The sequence below is a fragment of the Sphaeramia orbicularis genome, chromosome 13, assembly GCF_902148855.1.
Source record: "Sphaeramia orbicularis chromosome 13, fSphaOr1.1, whole genome shotgun sequence".
NCBI lineage: Eukaryota > Metazoa > Chordata > Actinopteri > Kurtiformes > Apogonidae > Sphaeramia > Sphaeramia orbicularis.
The window spans coordinates 17831931-17858898 of NC_043969.1; the positions used below are offsets into that span (position 1 = coordinate 17831931).

At 36.4% G+C, this 26968-nt stretch overlaps 1 protein-coding gene across 2 annotated transcripts in view; it reads left to right on the plus strand.

Moving 5' to 3' along the window:
- kcnab1a (potassium voltage-gated channel subfamily A regulatory beta subunit 1a) overlaps positions 1–26968 on the plus strand; it is a 144512-nt gene that overhangs the window by 91007 nt on the left and 26537 nt on the right. For both annotated transcript variants that reach the window (XM_030152205.1, XM_030152206.1), the window contains exon 3: positions 15935–15972. In XM_030152205.1, the coding sequence (XP_030008065.1) occupies positions 15935–15972 (38 nt within the window). The remainder of the gene's footprint in view (positions 1–15934; positions 15973–26968) is intronic.

Below are 26968 nucleotides of genomic sequence, written 5' to 3' on the forward strand. Positions count from 1 at the left end.
CAAGTGCAAAATTTCTCCCTTAAAAACATGATCCCATTGTCTGTGTGACCTAACCTTTGAGTCCTGGATAAACATCTTTATTGTTTGTGACCTTAATGTGATTTCCTCCTGCCAATCTCAGTAATACAACTTGTACAACTCTGTAAGATTAAGATTAAGGTTCTTTATTTGTTAGTATACAGACATGCACCACACACCGAAATTAACCTTCAGCTTTTAACCCGTCACCAGAACATGCAGTAACACACCACACATACACTGCAGACTAGGAAGAGTGGGCTTGCCATATCAAGAGCAAATGGTAGGTTAAGTGCCTTGCTTGAGGGCACATCAGCCAACAACTTTTCTGTCAGTTCGGGGAATTGAAACGGCAACCCCACAGTCGCAAGCCAACTCTCCATCCTTCTATGACTGCCCTTGTGTTTCTGTAAATTGGCTTGAGAGTCTTGTTTAGACCAGCTCTATCTGTAAAGTGTCATGAGATAACTTTTGTTATGATGTGACACTATATAAATAAGATTTGATTGGTTGATTGATTGAACGCAAATACGCTGATTTAGACATCCTAAACACATTATTACATTCAAATGAGACATGCTTTGCAGTGCCCCCTTTAGTAACACATACATACATTTGGAGATGGATCCATACAATAACATATACAGTATGTTACAGTATATGAACAAAAAAACTCACACAGAAATATGTATGGTACAATCTTCAGTCAAATAGAACTGTCTTGTAAATCTCTATCCAGTTGCAGTTGTGACTTGATTTCACTGCCTCTTGTTTTCCAGGCAGAGGCTACTACTGTATAATATTTACACCTGAGTACAAAACCATCTGGCAGACTTTCTAACATGTAGATAATGCTGTGAAAGAGTTAATTTTATCCAAAAACAGGATCTTCTAAACTTAAAAAAAAATGTTTTGTTTGGACTTAAATCTTCAGCAAGAAACCAGTGACGTATTCAACACCAATAAATACACGATTAATGAGAGTTGCACCGTGCAGTTAAATATCATGTACATATCACATACAGTGCATGACGGTAAATGCATCTGGTTTTGTCTATAATGCTGTAGATTATTAGAGTTTTTTTGGTCCACAACTTGATGATGAACTGGTCTATTTTTTTACAGGTTAATCCCACCGGATGAATATTATAAACATAATGTAGTTATGGTTACTATAGCAGCTTTTTCTGGTCTCATACAGAGACCTTTCATTATCCTGGCAAGTTTTCTCTCATGTTCTTTGTTCAGTGGTTTGACTCAAGCACCACATTTGATAGAAGACACATATTTTGTCAGTTTACTTCCTGTTTCTGTGTCTCTCCCCCGACTCATTAGTTTCAGCAGTGTCTTATTTATTCATTAGCCTAGTGTCCCTCATCCTGTTTTTTCATCTGGACTTTCTCTTGATTGTACGTTTAAATTTTGCTTAAAAAATGACTTCGTGCTCTGGGTCCTCCTCTCTCACATCCACTACTGTGGCATGTTTTTACTCATGCCACACCTGTCCTTTACATTTCAATGACAACCATTAAAACAATATTAAACTTTTCCTGTTGCTCTGCAAAGGCATAATGTGGTTTACATCAGGTATAAAAAAATGCACATCTGTGAGGATAGAGCTGACATTGCTTTATGATGAACAACAGTGCTGCAAAAAAGTGTTTTTTAATATTTATTTTCAGTTTTAAATGCTTCAACATAACATTATTTTTTTATCTTAACCTTAACCTAAAAGTGATTAATGTGGTTAAATGTGTGAAAGTTGACCTGATGGCTTCTCTGAGGTCTCACTCATAAGCCTCTTCTCAGTTCTTTATTTTTCATTCTCGGCTCCTCGATGCACAGGAGGGAAATTAATCTCAATGCACCATCTTTAACGATGTCTCAGTTCCCTTAAATGCATATCAGAGACCAAGGGGTCTGAGAAGTCATGAGCTTTGCAGAAGTTTTGTGGCTATTGGTTCTTATTATACAAACATAACAGGAGTAGAACTTTGAAAATGTTGCATTAGCTATTTGAAATGTTCAAATGCATGATCCAACACACATCAAATAAAAAAAATACATGATATCTGTTACAAACTTGGCTCAAAGAATGTAACATGGCAACACACAGCTATTTTCTTAAACAAAGAAAAGGTGCTTTATTTTACCAAATCCACGCAACATGTGAATCAAACAAAACCCAAACAATACCAAATGTTGGCCATGAGGTAAGCAGGCTGCTCAGCCAATCAGAAGAAAGAGAGAGAGCACACCTGCTGAGGTGAAGTAAGCCACACCTTATGGGCGTGGCCAAAAAACAGATGGCCCACAGTCCAGCCCTCCAGGACAAGAGACACGTTAGTCATAAAACATTAGTGAGGCTGTCACAATATCTACATCACATACTGTCCCACATTGTGAATTGAATTAATACTAGTGATGTCAAACGATAAAAATGTTTAATCATATTAATAACAGGATTGTTGTGGATTAATTTTGGTTAATCACGATTAAATATCATTAATTTTTCATCCTTACTAATTGTATTTAATTTTGCATGAGCAAACAGACTCAAGAAAGAAGGGAATATATATGCTCTTAACGTGTATATTAAACACCTTCAACAGTTTCAACAAAACAACTTGAAACAACTGTTTGGTTTTTTGGTACTCAAATTTCCTATTCAGAGGGCCAACGTGCTGTTAAAGGAGTGATATTTTGCTTTTTTAAGTGGAATTATGCATTTTAAAACATTTCCCAGTGGTGTGCATAAACTGTAAACGCTATGCTTGGGTCTGAATTCTTCATTAATTCAACTCCACAGGTTCATTTTCAACAATATTTCTGAGTAATGACACCAGAAAGGTCGTTTTGAGCACTGGCCCTTTAAATTTGCATGAACCACTTCTTGCCCCACCCCTCCAGGTTGTAGACTGCACGCTCTGTTCCGTTCAACCACTTGTGTTCATTAATACAAGCAACAACTGAACATTTTAGGTATTCGGCTCGAAGTTTTGACATATTTCCAGTGTGGACTACAACCGCTGCTGCTGACAAACAATTATGGCATAGTCAGAGAAATGTTCATCTGAAGTCTTGACCTTACATGTGCAAATGTCGTCACGTAACTAGTTATAGATGTAACAAATTAAGAAGGAATTAAAACGGGTTGTAGAAATCCACTCAGTTTTTGCGGGAATGAATATAAAGCTTTGCAGCACCTGGAGGGTTCAAATTCAACCTTTGTGAACTATTAGGGTCCAAATACACAAATAAATGTACCAAAGACTAATAAAAGTGGGTTTAGCAAAATATGACCCCTTTAAGTATCTTCCATCTTTATCAGTTGATTCTGCTGCCTTTCACTACCAGATCAACTGCCCATTTGCGAATGCACAACGGTAACTCTACTTGGACAACCTGCCTGAAATGCATTGGCAGACATTCAGAGGCGTTCAGCACTGCAGATGGGTTAATGGCATTAAAATATTTGATCTTATTAATCATGATGATGGATTAATTTGCATTAATGCATGAATTTTGACAGCCCTAATTAATAGTTGATCATAAGTTGACATGAACACTCATCTAACAGATCATAAAATGCAGCGGCACATTGTAAGACAGACAGCTGTTCATCATATTTAACAGACGTCTGTTTAAAATGGCAGCTCCGAGATGAGGATGTCTCATGTTGTTAAATTTCTGACACCTCGATTCCTCTGCCTGCATCTGTGGTCGGATGGCCAAGAGTCGAGGCTAGGACCTGAGGAGCTATGAGCTGAGAATTTGGAACAGGGATACATTTCTGCCAATGAGTCTTTTCGGTGATATGTGGAACTTCTGTTTTTCATGGTGTAATATCTGACTGGCGGGCTGGCTCCGAGCATGGCTGCCCCGGGTGGTTTACGGTAGACTGAGAGGTCTGACTCAGACCGAGCTGCATGGTGCAGAAAAGGTCAGCCGAATGCCAGCTGCCTGCCACATACTGCGCCCAGGGCGGACATGATGTTAGCAGGGGAGAAGACGCGAAAGAGAGTGCAAAGAGCAAGACGTTAAACGATGACCGACTGTTCCACTTGAAGCAATCGATGATGTAGTTGTCCCCACACTTCTGGAAAACATGTACATTAAAATCCATAGTAATAACAAGCACAAACACACCTAGTTCACACACCGCAGGAGACAGAAAAACAAAACAATTCAATGATGTGTAAATGTGGTTCAGCCATTTGTTTCCATTTGTTGTTTGTTGTGTGAACCACAGCCAGGAGGAGATGTAACTGTCGCAGGAGTCACACTTTGCAGGAGCCAATCTGCAGCTGCATGATGATGCCCTGAGAGGAACAAGGCTTCATTTACATAATGGTTTAATCGGTCGAAGGCTTCATTTTTCACAGAAAATGAGGTCTGTACTGTTTAGATTTCTCAGTCTCTTTTTGCACTTTAAGGCTTTTACATATAGAGCATACTGTCAAACACAGTGACTATAGAACATACTATCAAACACAGTCACTATAGAACATACTGTTAAACACAGTGACTATAGAACATCCTGTCAAACACAGTGACTTTGGCCTTTTTAACACATAAAGACCCAGAGCTAATTTTCTGCCAGTTACCAAATGAATTTTTCTTTATTTTTAACCTTTCTTAAGTGATTTATCACCATTTATTCCAGTGTTATGCTCTGTATTATTGCATTTTTAAATTAGAAAATCAGTTGTTTTCCTATATTAAATTCACTAATCATGTAGATCTTCATAAAACCTCAAATTAAAGTTGAGGGTTATTATATCAAAAACAGAGAAAACTGAAGAAAATGGGACTTTGTCAGTAAAATCTATCATTAACTGAACATAAACCAAGTGTCTCCATCTCCTGTCATTTATCAAACTCCATGGGTTTTACTGGTGAATCAATGTTGTAGAAAATGATGATGAACGTCCAAATGGGTCATATCTGATGACCATGAAAAAATGGCAAACTGTATTTTATACAAATAATTCACATGTATTGATAGGACTAGTGGATCAACAGTTATTTCATTTTTTATATCAGTGAATGATATTGGTCACCCGTGGAAGTTTGGGTCTTTATGGGTTTTTAAACTGAGAAAGACTTTTGTTGTTCTGACCGAAACATTGTGTATGACTTTTATTAGTTACTGTCACATTTTAATAAAGGAGAGGTTTTGAACCCTTGTATGTATTTTTAAAAAAAATATCACAAGTGACAGTGAAGATGTAAGGCTGCACTGATTGTGAAATACATGAAATACAGCAACTATTGCAACAGCTGAAAAGATTTATGTTTTTTTTTTTTTTGGCTAATTTCTAATCAGTTGTCTTATTTTGTGCCAGTTTTTCACATAGTTGTGTGTCAAAGAGCTAATACATTCAACCATATGCTCCATCAGTTAACGATTCACTGTCAAGACACAGAGGAGACAAAGTGTTGCTGTTTTGAGAGAAACATTATTCATTGCTACTTTACTCAAGAGTTACTGCAACTCAAAATTGCGTTAACTGGTTGCCATCTCCTGTGTTTAAAGACTTTATAATATTTCCAGCCGTTTCTATCTTAATGTTGCCACTTAATGATCCACATATAATGTTAAGTACTTTTCAAATTGGCTGCTATCACGGTTACTCGAAAAAAAAAAACCCAAAACCAAATATAAACATAATAACGCACATATTTCTTTGATCAGTTTTTAAGGAGAGTGTGTGTGCAGATAATTTATTCCACATACATTGCCATTATCATACAGAGCACAGGACATTGTGAGGGGAGAGCAAATGAGGAGGAAAATGTGACATGGAAAAATGATTCACATCTTTATCTTTCCTCTTTCGAAACGTGTCTATAGCTTTAAACTATTTCCAAACCACTGTTTCTTATCTTCACTAAAAGAGAAATAGATAGAAAAGGAAAAAAAAAGAGCACCGGAAATGAGAAATGCGAACATCTAAGTTCATTCATAACCTTGGGAGCAGAAGGTGTTGTAAAATAATTTCAATACTACTGTCCATTGTTGCTGTTTGTTGCCTCTTATTGCTTTTTCTGTATTGCTCTCCTAGGGCACAGCTGCCAGTATGAGAAACTTGTTTTTTTTTCTGGCCAAAAGAGGCTGGATAGAGGTTAGTTCTGTGTTGAGGCAACGATCAAGCGATCCTTTACACACACTGAAACGCTCAGACATACAGTCAGAGGGAATCAAAAGCAAAGCTTATGACAGTATTTTCCTCTTATAAGACACCATCCTCTCCCATTTTAAGGCTTTATGTGCAGCACCCAAACCATTCTGGACACCACTGAAGCCAGATAAAAATAAAAACAAAATAAATGACTTGTCCCAGATCTATTAGATTTAGAAAGCTCTGTTTTCACATTTTTGTGTTTCATTATTCAAGGTTCAAAGTTCAAGGTGACTTTATTATTACCTGTAGGTAGATTTGTTCTGCAGTCTGGAGAGGGCATCTCAAATATTATACACAAAAAACATGAAAACCACAGGACACATACATGGGACAGATTAAAAACAGCACAGACAAAAGACATGGACAGATTCTTTCAGCAGCTCGCTGATCATGGTTAAAACAGACTAGAAATGAATAGATAAAAAAAACAGACTAAAATAACTAAAAGTCATCAAATATCATTAAAAATCCCAATTTAAAACCTTTTATATGTTCTCTAGATTTCCTCGACTTTTGTGTACAAATACAGTTGCAACAGTGTCAACCAGTCCCATACAAGAATCACACACCATAAGAAAAGATGAACACAGCGTTAATGAACTGGTGTGCAGTCATTCTGTTTTGTTGATTTAAAGGATGATTTCTTTTGAAAAAATATAAAAGAAAAAACAAAACAAAAAAAAAAAAACAAAAAAAAAAACAGAACAGTTCACGTAGCTCACAGGATTCATACCTCATGATCCCAGGTGGAAAACCCACAACCTTTTCACCCAATCATATACCAGCTGATATATCGGGGCACTTCATTGCCAACGTAGCTGAATGACCAAGTGATATTTGGATTCATAGTCTGTTAAACTACCAGCCCTGTGGAAAACACAGAGGTGGAGGAAACTAAATTGAAGTTAGACAAGGCTAAACTTTGATACCTGTGACATTTTGACTTTAGCCTTATGCTCACTTTGTTTTATGCACAAAAAAAAGTTTAATATTATGTTTAAATAGCTGCTCTAATCTTAAGTGGGACAGCACCCCCCCACACTGGACCATTTCTGGTCGAAATAACTATAAGAAACAGTGTGAAATTCTAAATACATTTAACAAAAGTTATTGCTCCTCCTCTACCATGAGACTTCCATGTACTTCAGGAAAATACTGGACCCCAGGCAGCACCTAAAGCCTCTGAAAAACTAGAAAACATCTTGTTGATTTAAAATCGCCAAAAGGAAAAAGTAGTAATATTATGTTAAATTATTCAGCATGCGGTATTCTATGTACAGTCCATCCTTTAGCCTATTGTCTTTCCAGTCTGCTGTTATCCACTGACTGAAATCTGAATTTATAAAAACAGTTAAAGCTGATACATTTAAATGATACCTGTAGTTTTTTCTTAAACTTCTGATTAACGGTTTTAAAAGCCTACTTATGATTATTTCTAATTGACTTGTCCTGCCTATTTGATTGTTTATCATTTCATGTCTATTGGCACTGATAATAAGAAACTGTTCTTAATGTCTTTCCTGGTAAAATAAATGTTGACATGAAAGAACTGTAAAAATTATAAATGATTATAAATCACTTTATATCCTTTTTACACTAACTTGTGTCCTTGCTTTTCATTCATTCTCACATTTTTCAGAATATTCTCTAAACTTAATCCTTGAGAGGTCATGGGAATGCTGTAGTGTATTCACACCCTGGATAAGCCACCAGTTCATGCTTACTCTGAAGCTACCAATTACTAAAGAGAAATTGTAATTGTGGAGAATGGTTATGCAGAACAGTCTATGAAGAAGTGAATTATAATAACTAAAAAAGGGCCAATATGCTACTAATGCGTTCGTTGTATTTTCCAAAATCAGCTGACAGACTCTAAAGAGCAGCATAATTCCTTCTTTTTCCTGGAAATTAAGAAATAATAGCATAGTCTCTGTAATATGAGTTATATACTTTAAACTCACTTGAGCCAAATCCTGAAAGTCAATTATGTATCAGTGATTTCTATTTCCCCACCATTTGAAAAGCTTATTTCACATTCAAACATAATAATTCGATTTCAGCTTAATTTATATGTATCTGCAAACATGCAGCGACACCCTTCTCTGTCTGCAGTGTGAAAACCTCTCGAGTTAATGGAAAGTGAATTGATTAACAAAAGAACTGATTATCCTGGAGGAGAAGCATTCGGAGAGGAATCATAGATAAGTAAAGTGATTATTGAAGTCATCATGACCTCTCAGCTCAGACGCCTGCTGCTGCAGATAATAAGCCACCCTTCCTTTACTGAAAATAGCAAAATGATTTAATGCATGCAGGTTTGCAGTGGCTTCGCTGTGCTGTCAACATACAAATGGGCTCCAGTGTTAATTGGTTGGGAAATCTGGGGTTTTTGCATGTACCACCATATTTTAATTAACTGACAAAACATACAAGAAAAAAAATCAATGCAGAAGTTGCAGGTCAGCGTTATCAGCACTACATGAACATGTAACTCTTTTCTGTCCACACACATGCCACTGATCAGCCAGTTCCCATTTATTTATGAGTGCCTGCTGCACTGATGCAGCACTATTGATTGATGAATTCCTAAAATGGTTCTCCCAGAAAATCCTGCAGTCCTGTAATGTTGAAAAGCCAGAAGGGAGGACCTCTGCACTGTCACTGTGGCACTTCTGCAGCACAGATCAACTACATCAGGAGTTGCTGCAGCTCCTCTCCTTGCTCTGCTTCCTCATGTCTGTTTTTACCTGGATTTTTTTTCTTCTTTAAACTCTTTAGCTTTGGGCACCAACACACCAATTCTCCCTTCTTTTCTCTTCTCAATATATTGTTCACCTTAATGAATTCCCCCTTCTACAGTACAACTGCAGTTAAAGTTTTAATCCAAGGTTGTTGATTATCACCAAAGCTGCATCAGATTTAAAGTTGTTTTATTAGTACCTGGATTTGGACCATTTGCATTATTGCCTAATAAACTGAATTGATATCACCTAATTTTCATGTATTTTATTGTATTGTGCTGTATTGTAAGTGCCAGTGCACAGGTCTTTATAAAAAATGGCTGGGGTATGACGGCAGCCTCACAGCAAAAAGGTCCTGGTTCCTGTGTGGAGATTGCATACTTAATGTTCTGTGCGGGTTCTGTCCAGGTACTCGGGCTTCCTTTCATCATAAACACATGCATGGTAGTGGGCTAATCGGTCTGTCTGTATTGCCCATACATGTGAATAGTTGTTCATCTGTATATGTCAGCTCACATGAACCCCATCCTCACCCGTTGACTGGGGTAGGCCTTAGTATCCCCAGGACGCTCATAAGGACTAAGTTGTTCAGAACATGAATGAAATGTTTCATTATATTTTTGCACTTTTCTTAGTTTAGAGGGAACAATGCATATAGATAATCCATGTACATATGGGGGCACAATCCACTATTTTTTCTCAGTAGCCATAGTTACGAGTTTAAGACCTAGAACTATTTTTGTGGTAATTACTATAGGAATTTTATCCTGCAGTCAACTTTTTTTAAGTGATTTATCACCATTGATGATAATATTATGATTATGCAGTTCCACTTGTATGTAAATATGTATATAGCCTATAGAGTTTTATTACTTACTACCATTATTATTATTTTATATTATTTGTCTCTAAATGCATGCACATTTTCTCTTGGACTTTATTCTGTTGCTGTCTTGATCTGTGAATTTCTCCATTGTGGGATCAATGAAGTGTCATCTAATCTAATCTAATTATCCTCTGCATTTTGTATTTTTCAGTGAAAATCAGATGTTTTCTTTTATTTACTGATTATTTGATGCTCAGAGTAACGTCAAAACAGAGCAAACTGAAGAAGATGTGAGTTTTTCTGTAATATACAGGGTGGGGAAGCAAAATTTACAATGAACATTTAGTTGTTTTTTCTCAGCAGGCACTACGTCAATTGTTTTGAAACCAAACATATATTGATGTCATAATCATACCTAACACTATTATCCATACCTTTTCAGAAACTATTGCCCATATGAGTAATCAGGAAAGCAAACGTCAAAGAGTGTGTGATTTGCTGAATGCACTCGTCACACCAAAGGAGATTTCAAAAATAGTTGGAGTGTCCATAAAGACTGTTTATAATGTAAAGAAGAGAATGACTATGAGCAAAACTATTACGAGAAAGTCTGGAAGATACTGTTAAAGAAGAATGGGAGAAGTTGTCACCCGAATATTTGAGGAACACTTGCGCAAGTTTAAGGAAGCGTATGAAGGCAGTTATTGAGAAAGAAGGAGGACACATAGAATAAAAACATTTTCTATTATGTAAATTTTCTTGTGACAAATAAATTGTCATGACTTTCAGTAAACTAACTGGTCATACACTGTCTTTCAATCCCTGTCTCAAAATATTGTAAATTTTGCTTCCCCACCCTGTATATCATTAACTGAACATAAAGCAAGTGTCTACAACCACTGTCATTTGTCAAACATGGGTTTTATCAGTGAATCGATTTTGCTGAAGATGATGGTGTTTCCATGTTCACTATGGAGCTTCTGAATGTCCAAATGGGCCATATCTGATGCTGCTGAAAAGCTGAGATTCTAAATTTTACCTGAATTCTTTCAATGCATTGTCCCCAAATGAGTGCTGAACATTCACTCATGATTAGATCTGACTCTCCTGCTATGTGAATATGTGAATAAAGAGGGTCATTGTTAGCCTAAAACATAGCATAAGGTTTTATTTAGAACCGACCAGGTTGGCTTTTGACACCTTTCTTTGGAAGTTTAAGTCACTCTTACACTCGAGGGCTACAGTTTTTGGTCTTTTCTGTGTTGATGCTGTGAATCATTCATCGATATGACAACTTGGAATCTTCTGTTTGTTTTCGTGGTTCTCTTGCTTGATATATGATTTTCAGCCCCTTCAAATACTTATATATGACTTTCTACTAGATGAACCCATTAACCCCTAATGTGTCTGTGGTGAGCACTCTGAATATATGATTTATTTTAAATATTTATAAAAATTCAACCATTTGCTTAATAGGAACTATTTCAAAACTTACTGACAAAATAGACCACAGACATCTGAACATGCTCAGTGGACTCCCCACTGCCTGTGTAATGGGGGGGCAAAACACAGAGCAGTGAGTTCTTTTACACTGTTTTCCTTGTTGTTTATTGTTTCTACTGTTGTTAATTTTTTTTATTGTGTTTTTACAAAGTTCTGAGCGTGTAACTGCTTTTGGAGTTCAACCAGGTGCCAAAAAGCAGCTGGACTGATTTAGACAAAAATAGCCCCGAAACAAAATTCAAATACTTGTTTTTGTTCAGTGTGTTCCAGTTCACAGTTCATGCTCAACATCCTAAATCTCTTATTAATGTACATTCTGAGTGCCTTATTTCGTAAAAACCTGTAAAACTTCAATTCTTCTCTTTGTCTTTTTCTTTTATTCCGCCCTGTTTTGACCCTAAAACACACAGTAAAGCAAAACCACTGAAGAAAAGGCACACAAGCACATACTCACAGCAGCTTTTATTAGACTTCTATAGATGCAAATTCACAGCAGCCTGTCACTCTGGAATAATGTCTCAGGTGGAAACTGACCTCATGAAATGGCGTTGTATGTCATGCCAGTTCTTATGTTATTTGGTGTGCTATACGTACGCATTTTCATCCTTTCACGCCATTTGAGCGCGTTTCAAGTTACACCAAGATCTCCGGTTTACATATCCGTAACCCCTAACCCTAACCCTCATTGCGTGGTATTTGATACATACACGCAGAAAGCTTAGAATGCATACAGTTAGCATGCCAATTAAAAGTGGTGTGCATATTTACGCGATTTCATGATATCACGTTGCTCAGGGGTTAAAGGACTAAGGGAACTGTACATGTTGTATTTTCTCAAACAAGGACGGGCCATCCTTTAACCAGTCCTCAAGTACAATCGATTCTGAGACACGAATCAGACAGATTTCAACCACTACAAAACTGCCATAAATATAGGCTGTAATCATGTTCTAAGTGGGTGTAAAAAATGGGCTTTTTTCAGGTTCTGGTATTTTGTCCACCAGATAAAACATGTTATTTTTATTCTCTGTTGAATTGGTAGGTGTTTGTGGTTTTTCATCCTCCTTCTGTAAGAAGTAGCCAAAAGAGCAGACGAGACAGAAACAGATACAACAGGAGATGAAGAAATTTCAAGAGGAATTGTTTTTGAAGAAATCAATAGAGCTTAAAGAAGCAGCACTGTAGACAAGGCCATGGTACTGAACTGAAAATAGGTGCAGAGGATGTGGAAAAGATGGTATGTTTGAAAGAAAATGTCGTATTATTTGTTTCTGTACATGCACTGTGATGCTATTACACCTTATTTATTACGGTCTTTTTATTTAATAAATTACACGATGTTAAAATATGTGACTAACATAAGAGACAAAATCAAACAAGCAACATAATTACTTTAATTTCAATTCCCTTTTCTCCTTATTAGTGTAATATCCTCCGTATTTTCTTAGTTGAAATATTGAATGTTGTGTGAATCACCCTGTTTTCCTCTTTTTTTTTTTCAGACAAAACCACATTTTGAAAGCCTGACCATCCTCGTCATAGCAATACCATACCAATACAATACCATAATTTGGAGCTGAAAATTAATCCTTTAGAGTGAAAACTTCTGACTCAGTCTTTGTATTTGTGGAGTCTCATCAGAAAATGCTGAAAAAAAAAGTTAAGGGCAGTTAAAATACACTACTGCAGAGAAATGTTTCATTCAAATGTGTGTCATCCATCACACTGGCAGGTTAAAAGGACTCACATAAAACTGATGGAAGAAATGACGCGTCTAGTCAAACCTGCAACTTTATCACATTATCCTTTTCCTCTCCTCCTTCCAATTTTATGCAGCTTCTCTTTTCTTCACAGTTGAAGTTGCTTATGTCAATTTACTCTCATTCTATTGAAGCTGTCATTTCAAGAGCATCACATATGAGGATGCAGTGAAAAAATGCAACCACAAATGAGACTGAAACACATGACTAAGGATGAGAAAATGTGAAATAAGTCACCGAGATGCATTGATGTATTTCTGCATCTATTTATATTATGTTCATCTATCTAACTTAATCTGGAGTAAGTCTCTCCTGTTCAATGTCCTTCAGCTGAAACAAAAAAAAAACAAAAAAAAAAACACCATAGGGTTAAGTATTTGCCAGCGTTGCCTAGCAACATCAAGTGCCACTACCATCACTTTCCACCAGCAGCAGCCAGTGACATTTTTTCTTTCACTTGATTTCCATCAAACATAAAACAGTTGATCTTTTAAAAGCCATAAACTTGACATTACAGATCTACAGCATTTGTATCATTTATTGAGACTCTCAAAACTCTGCAACTGGATATTAAGTGTCAAAGGATTTACGCACACACACCCCCTAACATATGCATACACTAACCCATACATTACTGGTATAGATAGCACAGATAAGGTCATCACTAATGACTGTAGATGCAGTAGAGGCCAAGCATAGTTGTCATGGTAACTGGTGTGAACAATGTCCAAAAGTGTCTTTTGTCTAGGAGTTAATATGATTAGTCCAAGCAGCATTCAACCCCCTCTGCTGAAAAAAAAAACAAACAACTTTGATTATGATTCTGCTGAGGATGCAGATGAGTTGCTCCTTATTAAGTTCAAATAATACCATTATGCACCAACAGATCCAATTTATCCTCAGGGTGTCCTCTACAAGTTACACCATGTGGAGTTGATAATACTGTAACATATAGAATCATGACCTCTATTATTTAGTAACATCCTGTCAGTTGAAATGAGCAGATGGTTTGGTTTTTTTTTCTCACTTTTTCACACTTGTTTTGTGACAGTCGAGCAGTGAAAGTCATATTAATCTGAAGAACAGCTGTCCATTCATTAGTGTTTTATCAGCACTAGGACACAGGACAGGGAGAGGGAAAGATTAAAAAGACAGTTGGCTTCAAGCAGAATATGCCTTCCATATATTTCTAATTTGATCACGAAAGGTGAACAAGCAAATGTGTCCGATCAAGCGAAAGTGAACGTCAACATGAAAAAGTAAATTTGCACACGTCATTTATCAAGTGGGCTCAATTTTTAGCTAAAGAATTCTTTTTTATGGAACTGTTATCCATTTTAGAATACCACTTACACAGTACAGGAGAAGTTCCAAACCTTCTACTAGGCTGCATTAAATTAACAAAAAGACACGCAAAAGTCTGTTTATTACTTTAAAAAATTAAAATTCTGAATGAAGTTTGTAAATTCATACACTGGTCACATTTAAAAAGACTATCTGTGAACTGTTACTGAGAAATCACTCTGTATTTGTAAATTACATATATCAGTATGGACCACCACAAGTTGTAAATACACTGTGTGAGTATTGAATACATTAAATAAAGCATTGTGATTACATCTGGCTGGTTGTTTTAAAAAATAAGTCAACATTTTGGGTGATGCATAAAGAGTCGTCCACTTGTTACTACGGCAGCCTGTCGACATGTTACCTCATTCTCATGTCAGTAAAACAGAGACTTTTCAGTATTTTACTCCAAAATGTATTTTCAGCATAGTTGAACATAATATCTAAAAGGTTTTGTCCTACTTGATATCAATTTCTGTCGAGAACTGCATGTTTTGAATGCCTAAGGCTTAAAATAATGTATGTCTGTTTCAACTCCACGTGTTGCCGAGCAGTAATTTGACATTTTTCACCTAAATATTTTATCTCCCCAAATTTTGTTGTACATAATGGTAAAGTGCTTATAAATACCTGCTCAAATATGTATAATACATGCATATAATTTACTCTGCTTACATGACAGAGACTGTTGAACACGAAATGTGTCCGTGTGTTACAGCTTGATCAGATCCCAAATTTATCTTCCCATCATAAATTTAAAAAACAAAGATATCAGAAGAAATCCTTAAGATGTGGTACACCATCTATACTTTTTGCAGAATTTCCTGTAACGATGTTGTAAAGAATATGTTGTTGTGAGTCATTTCCTGGTTGTCCCCACTGGTAAACCTCAAACTCTCTACAACACTACCTCATGCCTTGTCAGACATCCCAGATTTTCTTGCAGTTCCCACTCCGCACATAAGCTGTGCAGCGTTAAAGGGATTGCACCAGACAATTTTCTGATATAAAAAGGTGTTTCTCTTACTCGGCCTATCTGGAAAAGCAGGACAGTTTTAGATAGCTAAAACTACTTTGACATAATCTGAATGGGATGTTTCTCTGCGGCATACAACATGCATAATTCAGCGAGGGAATGTGTGGAGGATTTAGAGTCCCCTCTGATAGGGGTGGCTTAGGCTTTTGTCTGGCTTATCAGCATTGTTTGCAGGGCAATCAAGAGCATCCAGTGACAAAAACACAAGCCTGTAATATGAGGGTACTAACTAAAGACGCAAAGTCATCACTGTATGCATGACTGCCACAAACACAAGTCAGAAGTGAAGACACAAAGTGTTACAGGTGCTTAGACAAGGTGATCCTTTAGTGCAGAGTGGCAGCTCTAAACAGGACAGATTTTTCTCTTGGGATCTTGACTGTCACAGCACGGGCATTAGTAGATTTTACCTCTGGATGTCAAACACACACAGACTTAAAGACTTAGACACTGACAGAAAACAGGACAGGATAAAACATGCCTCTAAAGCTGAAATGTCTCTCTTTGTTTTCCAGGAACATGGGTGACGTTTGGTGGACAGATAACCGATGAGGTATGGTGTAGTCTTTTCTATTTCTCAGAGGTTGCAGGTTTGATTGTTGTACTGTACTGTGTGTAGTGTCTAATAGTACCTGTGTTTCAATTACACTGAAAATGTACCTATTTAAAAAGACTTATAATTGTTGATGTGTATGTTTTTCTTTTTTTTTTTTCTGGGGGGGGGGGGTGTCCTTTTCTACTGTAGCACTCTGAGATTCACTGAATGAATAGTGCATTATAAATAAAATGTATTATTATTATGATGATGATGATGATGATGATGTTCAAGTAAATTTGAAGCAGACTTCTAAATGTCACAAAAAAGAAATAAAGGCAAATTAGTTGTTTCCTTTGACCAGTTTTGAGCAAATGCACAAAGTTGTGTAATAAACAGAGGAGCAGAGTATTCTGTTGACTTTTTTTTTTTTAACTAAAATGTGTGTGACTTTTTCATGGATAACACAGAAGGTCCTATCAATTCCCTGTATTTCCCTCCTCTTCTTCTCAATCTACAATTGTGACCTGGAAATCAATCCTTGTGTTCTATCTTAAAGGTTTTGTCTGTTCCATACAATGCACATTAAGGACTGAGGCTGGCTGAGGATCTATAGTTGTTGTACGTGATATTACACCTGTGTATCCCACACAAACCACAAACAAGCCATAGTTGGAATTATGTAATGAAAGTTTTCCTCATTTAGAAGTTGCTAAAGTGCAATTAAACTTTTGTGTGTTCAAGAAAAACTATGTGACATCCCTGTATTGACTGATCTGATGACCTGAGGAGCTCCAATTAAAAGGGAGTGAAATAATTTGATCTCCTCATCAATCCACAGGAAAATGTTGTCAGCCATTTTATGTTGTTTTGTCTATTTAAGATAAGAAGTGAAATTGTTTCGGATCATTACTCTAGCTATTCTGTTCTATTCTATTCTATTCTATTCTATTCTATTCTATTCTATTCTATTCTATTCTATTCTATTCTATTCTATTCTATGTTTAAGTAGTTTGTGGGAATATCTAAGAAAATGAGGAAAAAGATGTCACAACTTGTTTTGAAAATGTCTTCCCATCTCATCTTTAGTACCTTAACTCTTTTTTGAAGATGGCAAAAACCTCCTCATGTAAGTGTTACCATTTTTTTTGCTGTTCTTTTTTTTTTATGTTACCATGTCTTCGAACTGTTTCTTATGCAATACCCAAAAAGGCTCATAAATATATGTTAATGTAAACATGGCTACTGACTCGGGGTTAAAGTATGCAACCCACATGAAGACACCTGCCCGCTCCAGAAATGATTTCGCCCTGTTGCACCTTTTACAGTCATTTATAACAGAGCAACACAAGCGAAGCACTGACCTTGTTGTTTAGAAGTGTCACAGTTAACCTTGATCTGATCATACCGCTGGCTGGCTGCCAGGGTCTCAATACCTAAAAGGCTCATCTGGCCTGTAGCTCCATCTCTAATGCTCTCTCACGGTTATTCATCACTTATTCATGCCATAATGAGGAACAACATTTTTTAAACAAGTTACAACCCTGGCCAAGGTTTTAGGTGTGATGAGTCAGATTGTAGCGTCATTAAATTTTGATGGTCGATGGATCAGAGGACGGACACAGTGAGGGTCACACCATTACATGAACTTGTGTTTTCTTCGGCCCCTTTTCGCTCATGGTGATGAATTCTAACATGCTGATGTTGCTGTCGGGGTCTTACCATTGTCATTACATACACATATGCAGCCTTTAGTTTAGAGTGACACTTAGGCAGCAGAGAACAGAGCTCACCTTGGGGGACACAGAATCAGTAAGCTTATATAACAGTATTATTTGTCTTACCTTAAGGCCAACAACTCACATGGTACGCTCTCAGCTTAACACCCCTCTACTCTCCATTATTCTCAAAGTCGCCGGTCCAATGTCACTGGTAACACACATGCACTTAAGTCCAAACAGGCTGCTTTGCTTGGCTCAAACTGTTTCACATCACAGAGAAAACCTGGTTTGGGCTGATATGGAAGCAGAGAAAATCAATTTGTATAATATTTTGCATATTAATTTCAGCTAAAGAAAATGTTTACTCTGCTGCTAAAATGTGTATTTTTTCCATTGAAAACAGAAAAAAAAAAGGCCAAGGCTGCAGAGAAAGCCTCACTGGACATGCAACTTTAAGCGATTCCACAACAGTGAACAGGCATCACATGCAATGCTTTTGAGTTCAAAAGTCCCCTTGTGTCCTTAATGCGCCCTGTTCAATGTCATTGTTACCAAATACACCCTAAAGATAGTGAACGTCCTCAGCAGAGTTCAGTGTCCCTGTCCTTATTAAGAAAAGCACAACAAGTCTGGCACACAAACACAGTTACAAGGACTGCAAACACACACCGAGATACAAACACATGAATACACACATCAGTGCTTCTCCTTAACTTTTAGCTGTTTCTAATCATATAATAAATGTTAATAATAATAGGAAATATAACCCCAATCCCACAAAAGCTGGGAAGCTGTTTTTACAGATGTGTTGCTACTATTAAAAGTTTAATTACCTTATTTTTTTTCCCTCACACTTATGCATTTTGTTGGACGTTCTCTCTGTTCTATTCTGTAATTCAGAGGGATAAATAGTAAGGTCAGTCATGACTCCTATCTCTGCCTTTGTTTCCTGACAGCTGGTAAATATTAAAGGAGTGATATTTTGCTTTTTTAAGTGGAATTATGCATTTTAAAGCATTTCCCTGTGGTCTACATAAACTGTAAATGCTCTGCTTGGGTCTGAATTCTTCATTAATTCAACTCCACATGTCCATCTTCAACCCTATGTCTGAGTAATGACACCAGAAAGGTCGTTTTGAGCGCTGGCCCTTTACCTCTAAATGTGCCACTTCAGGCCCTGCCCCCTCCAGGTCACTGACTATGCTCTCTGTCCCGTTCAACCACTTGTGTTAGTTAATACAACCAGCAACTTAACATTTTAGGTAATCGGCTCGAAGTTTGGACATATTTCCAGTATGGACTACAACTGCTGCAGCTGACAAACAATTATGTTGTACTCTGACAAATGTTCATCGGAAGTCTTGACCTTATATGTGCAAATGTCATCACGTAACTAGTAATAAAATGTAAGGAAGGCAACGCAAGGAATTGAAATTGTAGAAATCCACTTGATTTTTTCCAGAATTAATATAAAGATAGCTTTGCAGCATCTGGAGGGTTCAAATTCAAACTTTTTGAACTATTATGGTCCAAATACACAAATAAATGTACCAACGACTAATAAAAGTGGGTTTAGCAAAATATGACCCCTTTAAGTCAACATCAACAGAGAAGCTAATATAGTAGAAATGACTTATCTATCTATGTCACTATGTTTCCTAAAGGTTCAGTGTTAGATTTGTGCATGTTTATGTGCTTACCTGAAATTCATGCTGTTGCATTTTGTGCCGAGATGCAAATTTTTTGAGGTTGGCTTATTTCATTTCTATACTAACTGATTTCTATGTCATAAACTTGAGTTGGTATTTCAGCAAAAATCTCTCTTCAGTTTTTCAATACCTCTCTTCTGCTTAAACAAGGAGTTAGTGAATGTTAACAAACATCCCGCTCCAACCACAACACAGACTCCAACTCACACATCAATTATACATTAAAGTACTAAAGTATAAGGTAAAGTCTTTGGAAACTTATTGAAATGCTGCTAAAATTGTTAAACAGCTGTCTTACTACACATTCCCAGACAGAGTTCATAAGAGTGATGGTGGGATGTAACTGAGCGTTGCTTACTCATTCACAAAGGCCAAAAGTGGATCCATAAATCCTAAAGTGAATTTTTTTTGTCGATGTTAACTTTGATGAAGTGAGCACGGCAGAGAGGAGGTGCTCTCATAAAACTGTTTCAAGGTTGTGTGGGTAGTATGTGGGAGGTTACTGCAGCCTTGATTCTGGGGTTGTCAGAGACAAACTGTTTTTGTTTTTTTTCATTATGTCTGTTCAGTGTGAGGAAATCAAATTCTTCTCACTGCTTTATACAAAAGAAAACAAAGACAACAGCCTGAAGCATTGCCACTTATGCATTTCAGCAAACTGACTCAGTGTTTTTCTTACCTGTGGGTGAAAGTAAAGGTGCACAGTGTTGGTGCATCACTACAGTAGTTACACAATCAAACTACAAAAGCCATATATAATATCTAAAATCTGTCACCTTTAAAAGTATCAAGACATGTGGATGAGAAACCGTCACTCTGAAACCAGCAAAAGAATCTAATATTACCGCACGGTGTTGGATTAAATGTTTGCTATTTGGACTTTTCACCTTGATTGCTTGATTTATAATAAAGCAGGAAGCCATTACAAGCTGTGTTTTACAATGATTACAGAAAAAAATGGTGTTAGCTTTGGTTCTGTTTGTTCACTGTTTTTGTTTATTTGTTTTCATACCTCATTTTAAGTGTTTTCTGGCACTTGATAGGCTGATATCATAAATAAGTCACTGCTCTAATTATCTTTTATGGTAAAAATTTTTCTGGTAAAATAAAATAAAATAAAAGTGCTGTAGATAAGAGGCTTCCATAGCATATTGCTTTTATAAAGTTACTACATATGGTGGCAAAACAACAGTCCCACACTCAGTATTTTATGGGACTGCCTTCAGCTTTGATTATAGAAGATATGTGTCACAGCACCACTTATGCCATGCAGTGCTTATGCAATGTCACAATAAATGTCAGAACATATATTTCCAGTCATAGTTGCATTTTTACCCAGCCCCCCAAAGGTGAGGCAAGGGGTATTGTTTTTGGTTCGGTTTGTTTGTTTCTTTGTTAACACTCTAGCAGCAGAACTATTAGTTGAATTCATACCAAATTGGGTTTATGGATTGCCAGTGACCCAGAATTGATCTGATTACTATTTATACATACAAATAGTATATGTATTATTTTGGGAAAAATAGGTCAAAGTTTACATTTTTTATGAATTTTTTAATCTTTTTTTTTTCCCATCTCCTTATAGTGGATGAAATTGCACATGTCTGTAGCAGCAAAACTACTGGTTGAATTCATACCAAATTGAGTTTATAGATTGCCATTGACCCAAAATAGATCTGGTTACATTTAGGGAAAAGCTGGTCAAAGTCCAATTTTTTAATGAATTTTTTCAATCTTTTTTCTTCTCCCATTTACTTATAATGGCTGAAATTTCTGTGTCTATAAAAACCTAAATTTTGTTTTTGTTTACTTCAAACTTGGCACATATATCGAGGCAACTGATATGCTGACATCACCACACACATAGACATGATGACATCAGATGGATCGATGCGAAAATAAGCTGCAATACTTGTGAGGGGCGGGCTTTGTTGTGCCTGGCACCACTTGTTTAAGGTCTTGTGTGGATGAGAGTCGGCCACTGTAAAGTCTTCTTCATCCCAACCCAGAGATTCTCATTGGGGTTCAGGTCTGGACTCTAGTGGCTAATCCATACTTCCTGAACCACTCTTTTACTATTTGATCCTGATGAATCCTGGTTTTGTCATCTTGGAATATGTCTGCATCATCAAGGAAGAAAAAAAAAAAAATCCTCTAATGTTCAGACCTGGTCGTTCAATATATTCTAATCCCAGATCATAACACAACCCCCACAGACTTGGACTGTAGGCACAAGGCATGATGGGTAATCACTTCATCCACCTCTTTTCTCACCATGATGTGTCCATTACTCTGGAACAGGATCAATCTGGACTCATCAGATCACAGGACCATTTTCCATTGAAACATAGTATAACATTTATGCTCTATATCATAACCAAATGGTTTCAGAAATGAGAATCTACTCAATGCAGCAATAAACTTATTAATCACAGCAATAATTATCGGGTGGGAGGATCTGAACTATTTGCTTAGTTAAATCCAGGTATAACTCTTGTTGGTCAGACAGTAACTATCGAAAAACTTGTATAGATTGTATGCTTTTCATATCATGCTATGTGTATATCTAGAAAAATGAAAATATAATCACAGGAGTTTTGTACATTTCCTTTTAGCTAAGTTCAGCCAATGATAAAACAGACCAGCACTATCCCTTTTTAATATTTATTACAGAAGTTATAAATAAATAATCAGTTGTATATTACACTACTTCGATGAACCCATTAAAACATGGTAGAATCTCAAAAATAACCCTCCCAACATGTCATGTGTATATTTTTTTTGTGTAGCTGACATTACATATTCCTTTCTTAGACGTTACAGCACCATTTCAAAGACATTAGTCACATTCAATTCATCCAAAAGGGCCACAAGTCAGAAACAGTCATAAATCTGAGTGAGTGGTGATGTTGGATCGCACTAACTTTCTGACATTGTGAATGTCACTGCCAGCGCCCTATAACACTGAGTGGCCTTTTGGAAACTTCCAAGACTTGATGTGACTGAGCAAAATCACCAAAGGCCATACAGCCGCCCATTAGAATCTGTCACATTCAGCCTGTTTCAGCTTTCTGCCAACGTTTCTCCTCCTCTTTCTATAATTCCATCCTCAGCACCTTTTCCACTATGTGCCGGCAAAAAAGTTTGTCCTTGATCTCTCACTGCTTGTCATCTGTTTTTCATCCAATGAATGCTTTCTGTTCGAGTTCTTTCTCTCCTCTATCCCAATCTTTCATTTTCTTACGTCTGCAAAAACTCTTTTAGCCGGTCCCGTCCTTCCTTTACTTAATTGAAAATCACCCTCCAGTGCCCCCAACAGTTGTAACACAGATTGTTTCTCAGCCGCACTCAGCAGAGACCAGTTAGGAGGCAGAACAGGCTGTTCGTTTTCTCTGCCATGCCTCTTTTCCAAATCTTTCTCTCCTTAACTGACCTCTTCTTTCTATAAGCTCACCATTACTCAGCTCTGCCTTTTCATTCTGCTCTGTTTGCCTTAATGGTAGTCCGGGGCTCAAGCGCTGAATGAGCCTTATGAGTCTTTCTGAAACTTCTTTACTTCGACTTTGTTTGACCATTGAGATTCACTGCATTATTAGAAAACACTTCACTTTAAGGAAATCTGTGGTAAAAGTGGCTAAAATATAGTTTTAATGACTGTATTGTAATGATGGTCATTTGCTAAGGCCATGCAGTGGGAATAATACTCTTCTACAAGTGTTTCCAGAATGAAAGTAGTAAAACTTTACCAGACTTGAGTTACACCTAAAGAAAATTTCAAGAGTGCTTGTTTGCTACAGTTTTAAGATCCATTTGGTCAATATGTGAAATTCCATGAATTAATGAGAGAATGGGTTTTACTCTAAAGGACTGTTTGTCTCTGCCCTACTAGTTCTGCAAAACACTGTCTGCACAATACAGTGCATTCACTTTTTCCCTCTAGTGTAAGACTTATAAAACTTTTATATAAATGTAGATAAACCTATGTATATACTTATTAACACTTCATCATATTTATTGAAAACGTTAACCAACCAGCACTTTTGCTAATTGTTTTTATTCATCTTATCAAAGTATATAACATTTAGCACATTTTTTCTCTGAAGCAGTATAATAGATGCTGCTCCAGTCACATCTTGTTTGTTGATAGAATTCATTCCTACATATTATTGATAATATTCTGGTTTCATGATTAACCAGTGGTTTCCAAACTTTTTTCAGCGTGAAACTAAAAAAAAAAAAAAAAAATTAAGTGGTGTCAAGCACAACAAACCCCATCCCTAGCACATATTGTAGCTTACTTTGGCATCGATCCAACTGATGTCATCATGTCTATGCATGTGCTGATATCAGGATATCAGTTGCCTCTATATATGTGCCAAGTTTATAGAAAATTTAAACCAAATTAGTGTTTTTATAGACATTTGAAATTTTGCGCATTACAAGTAAATGGGAGAAGAAAAAAGATGGAAAAAATTCATGAAAAATGTGAAGTTTGATCTACTTTTCCCAAAATGTAACCACATCTATTCTGGGTCATTGGCAATCTATAAACCCAATTTGGTGTGAATTTAACTAATAGTTTTGCTGCTACAGACATTTGAAGTTTTGGCCATCATAGGTAAATGGGGAAAAAAAAAGATTTAAAAAATTCATACAAAATTTAAACTTTGACCTACTGTTCCCAAAATGTAATGAGATCTATTCTGGGTCACTGGCAATCTATAAACCCAGTTTGGTATGAATTCAACCAATAGTTTTACTGCTAGAGTGTTAACAACCAAAGAAACAAACAAACCAAACCAAAAACAATACCCCTTGCCTCCCCTTTTGGGGGGCATGGTTATAATTTTTAACCAATCAAAGGTTACAGGAAAACAAAGCATTCCAGTGATGAAGAATGCAAAAAAAAAAAAAAAACACTAGACAGACTTTTCTACTATTAAAACATTCTCTGAAAGTCTATTTATTTGCGTTATTTTTATCTTGTGTTTGTGAGTTTGCATCTCTTTATGTCTTTTTTTGTCTTGTTGAATATTTTTGCATCTTTTACCTTTTTTGCAACTTCCATCTTTCACATTTTCGTGCTGTTTTTGGTTATTTTGATGTATCTTTTTCTGTTATTTTTTGTTCACATGCATTTTACATAATTCTTGTATTATTAATTGAAACACTTGTTTATATTATATTATATTCACTCATATTCCTGTATAATAGTATTAGTTTAATTCCATTGTGCCATTTTTACCACATTCACCTGACTTCTTTTTAAACATGACTTTTTAATAGAGTGGATTTAATGTACCCTTCAAACATGCCCTTTGTCTTTACATTGTTATGTTTTCTTATCACTCGTATTAGGTTTTAGTTTGTGCAGGTTGAAAAAAATTGGAATTCAGAAAGGTTTAGACAGATTCTCAGAGGACACATTATCTATTGCCACCAGTGACACTGCAAGATACATATAAGATAAATGAACAAAAACAGAAAGACTTACAGCATACAGACATACACGTACACGCAAGCAATATGTGCATAAGCACGTCACGCATCCCTCTGTCCCCACAGATTCACAGACCAACTCATCCGTGCACATACCTCCACAGAGAAATGATGGAAAATTCACTCAAAGCCTCCATGTAATAAAACTCACCACACAGAAATTGGATCTCAGTGTAATGATTTATTGTTGCTATATGTGCAAGAATATGGAGCAAGAACCCATGATGCTCACACACACACTGATATTAAGAATGGACTTTTAGTTACTAAAGAGGAATGAGTCGGCATCACCATCCATCACAGAGATAACTGATTTTTCACATGTAATTTCACGGCTCTATTCAGAAGAAGTCTTTACATCAACAGATTTACTGCACAATACGACTAGATGATATTGGGAAAAAAAAACTGAAATTGCAATATATTTTCTGTCTGCAATATATATTGTGATATTAAAAAAAAGGAAAGAGTTAAATTCTCGGGACTGATTATGGGAGAGTTCATCTGCACAGAAAGTGAGAATAATACTGCAAAACTAAAAGAAGTTTTTTGTGTCTTGCATGTCTTTTTGCAACAAATCTTCCTTTTCAGTGTTTTTTCTTCTGTTTCTTGCTCATTTTCAGGTTGGGGTTGATGTAATTTTCCTTAGCATTGCATTGTTATTGCATATAAACACACTGTGTTGGCAGTACTTAAACAATACACTGTGCACCTCTGCAAACTTTTGTTTGGCCAATAGAGAAGCCTGTGAAGGGAGCTGACACAGTGCAGTATGAATGTGCAGGTATGGTGAAGTTAAACACACTGTACTATTCTATAGTACTAACTGGAACAGTATGTAAAGTAGTCTCACATGGCCAGGTCTACCTCTATGTTTCTCTAATGCTGTTAGGGATACAGGCATTTTTTCTGGCAGAGCACATTCTCTGTGGCCCTTCCATTTTTTTTTTGTTAATGTTTACTGCTGCTTCTGGACACCTAAAAGCTCCATGCATCCTGTCAGTCCACTTACAGCCTTCAACTTCCTTCATACTGAATTACAAGATCAGATCCACAATGCTTATCTTACCCAAGTTTTTAATTATGATGGCTGACTAAAATAGTTTTACATGTTAACTGAAACAGTGAAGATACACCACTGTGTTTTGGTGATAATTGCACTGGTTTTAAAGGCAACAAAGTGCATGTTCCAGACAGAATAGACACTCTGGGAGAATATCTGTATTTCCAGTCAAGGATCTGTTTCATGTGTTATCTGTATTTTCATTCTTACTAGAACTGCAACATTTAATTCACTAATCAATTAATAGTTGACTATTACATTAATCAACACCTACTTTGATGATAGATACTCCATGATTGTAGCTTTCTAAATGTGAACAGGAAACAATTTTTTACAATTTTCTCATATTCTAAGGAACAAACAAGTGGTTCCAGGCTCAACAAACCCCGCCCCTCACACGTATTGTAGCTTATTTTGGCATTGATCCAGCTGATGCCATTATGTCTATGCGTGTGCTGAAGTCAGCATATCAATTACCTCTATATATGTGCCAGGTTTGAAGTAAATTGAAACAAAACTGATGTTTTTATAGACATGTGAAATGTCGCCCATTATGAGTAAATGGGAGAAGAAAAAAAGATTTTAAAAATGTTTTAAAAATTTGAACTCTGACCTACTTTTCCCAAAATGTAACCACATCTATTCTGTGTCACTGGCAATCTATAAACCCAATTTGGTATAAATTCAACCATAGACTTTGCTGCTACAGACATGTGAAATTTCACCCATTATAAGTAAATGAGGGAAAAAATATTTTTAAAATTCATGCCCATAATGTTGGAATAATCTTTTTTTGAGACACATTCTTCTTTTTATTAATGAGCATTATTATTAACTTTGACCAGGTTCCAGTTACACTTTATCTATTAAGAATAAATCACGTTGTTCCAATCATTTCATGAGACGAGGTAATATTATTTTATTCTGACTTTATGGGCTACAGCATATATAATGTATGCTAATAAATGACTCATATCATTTTCAATAGTATATTTCAGTTTATTGTTACATAAGCAATTTCC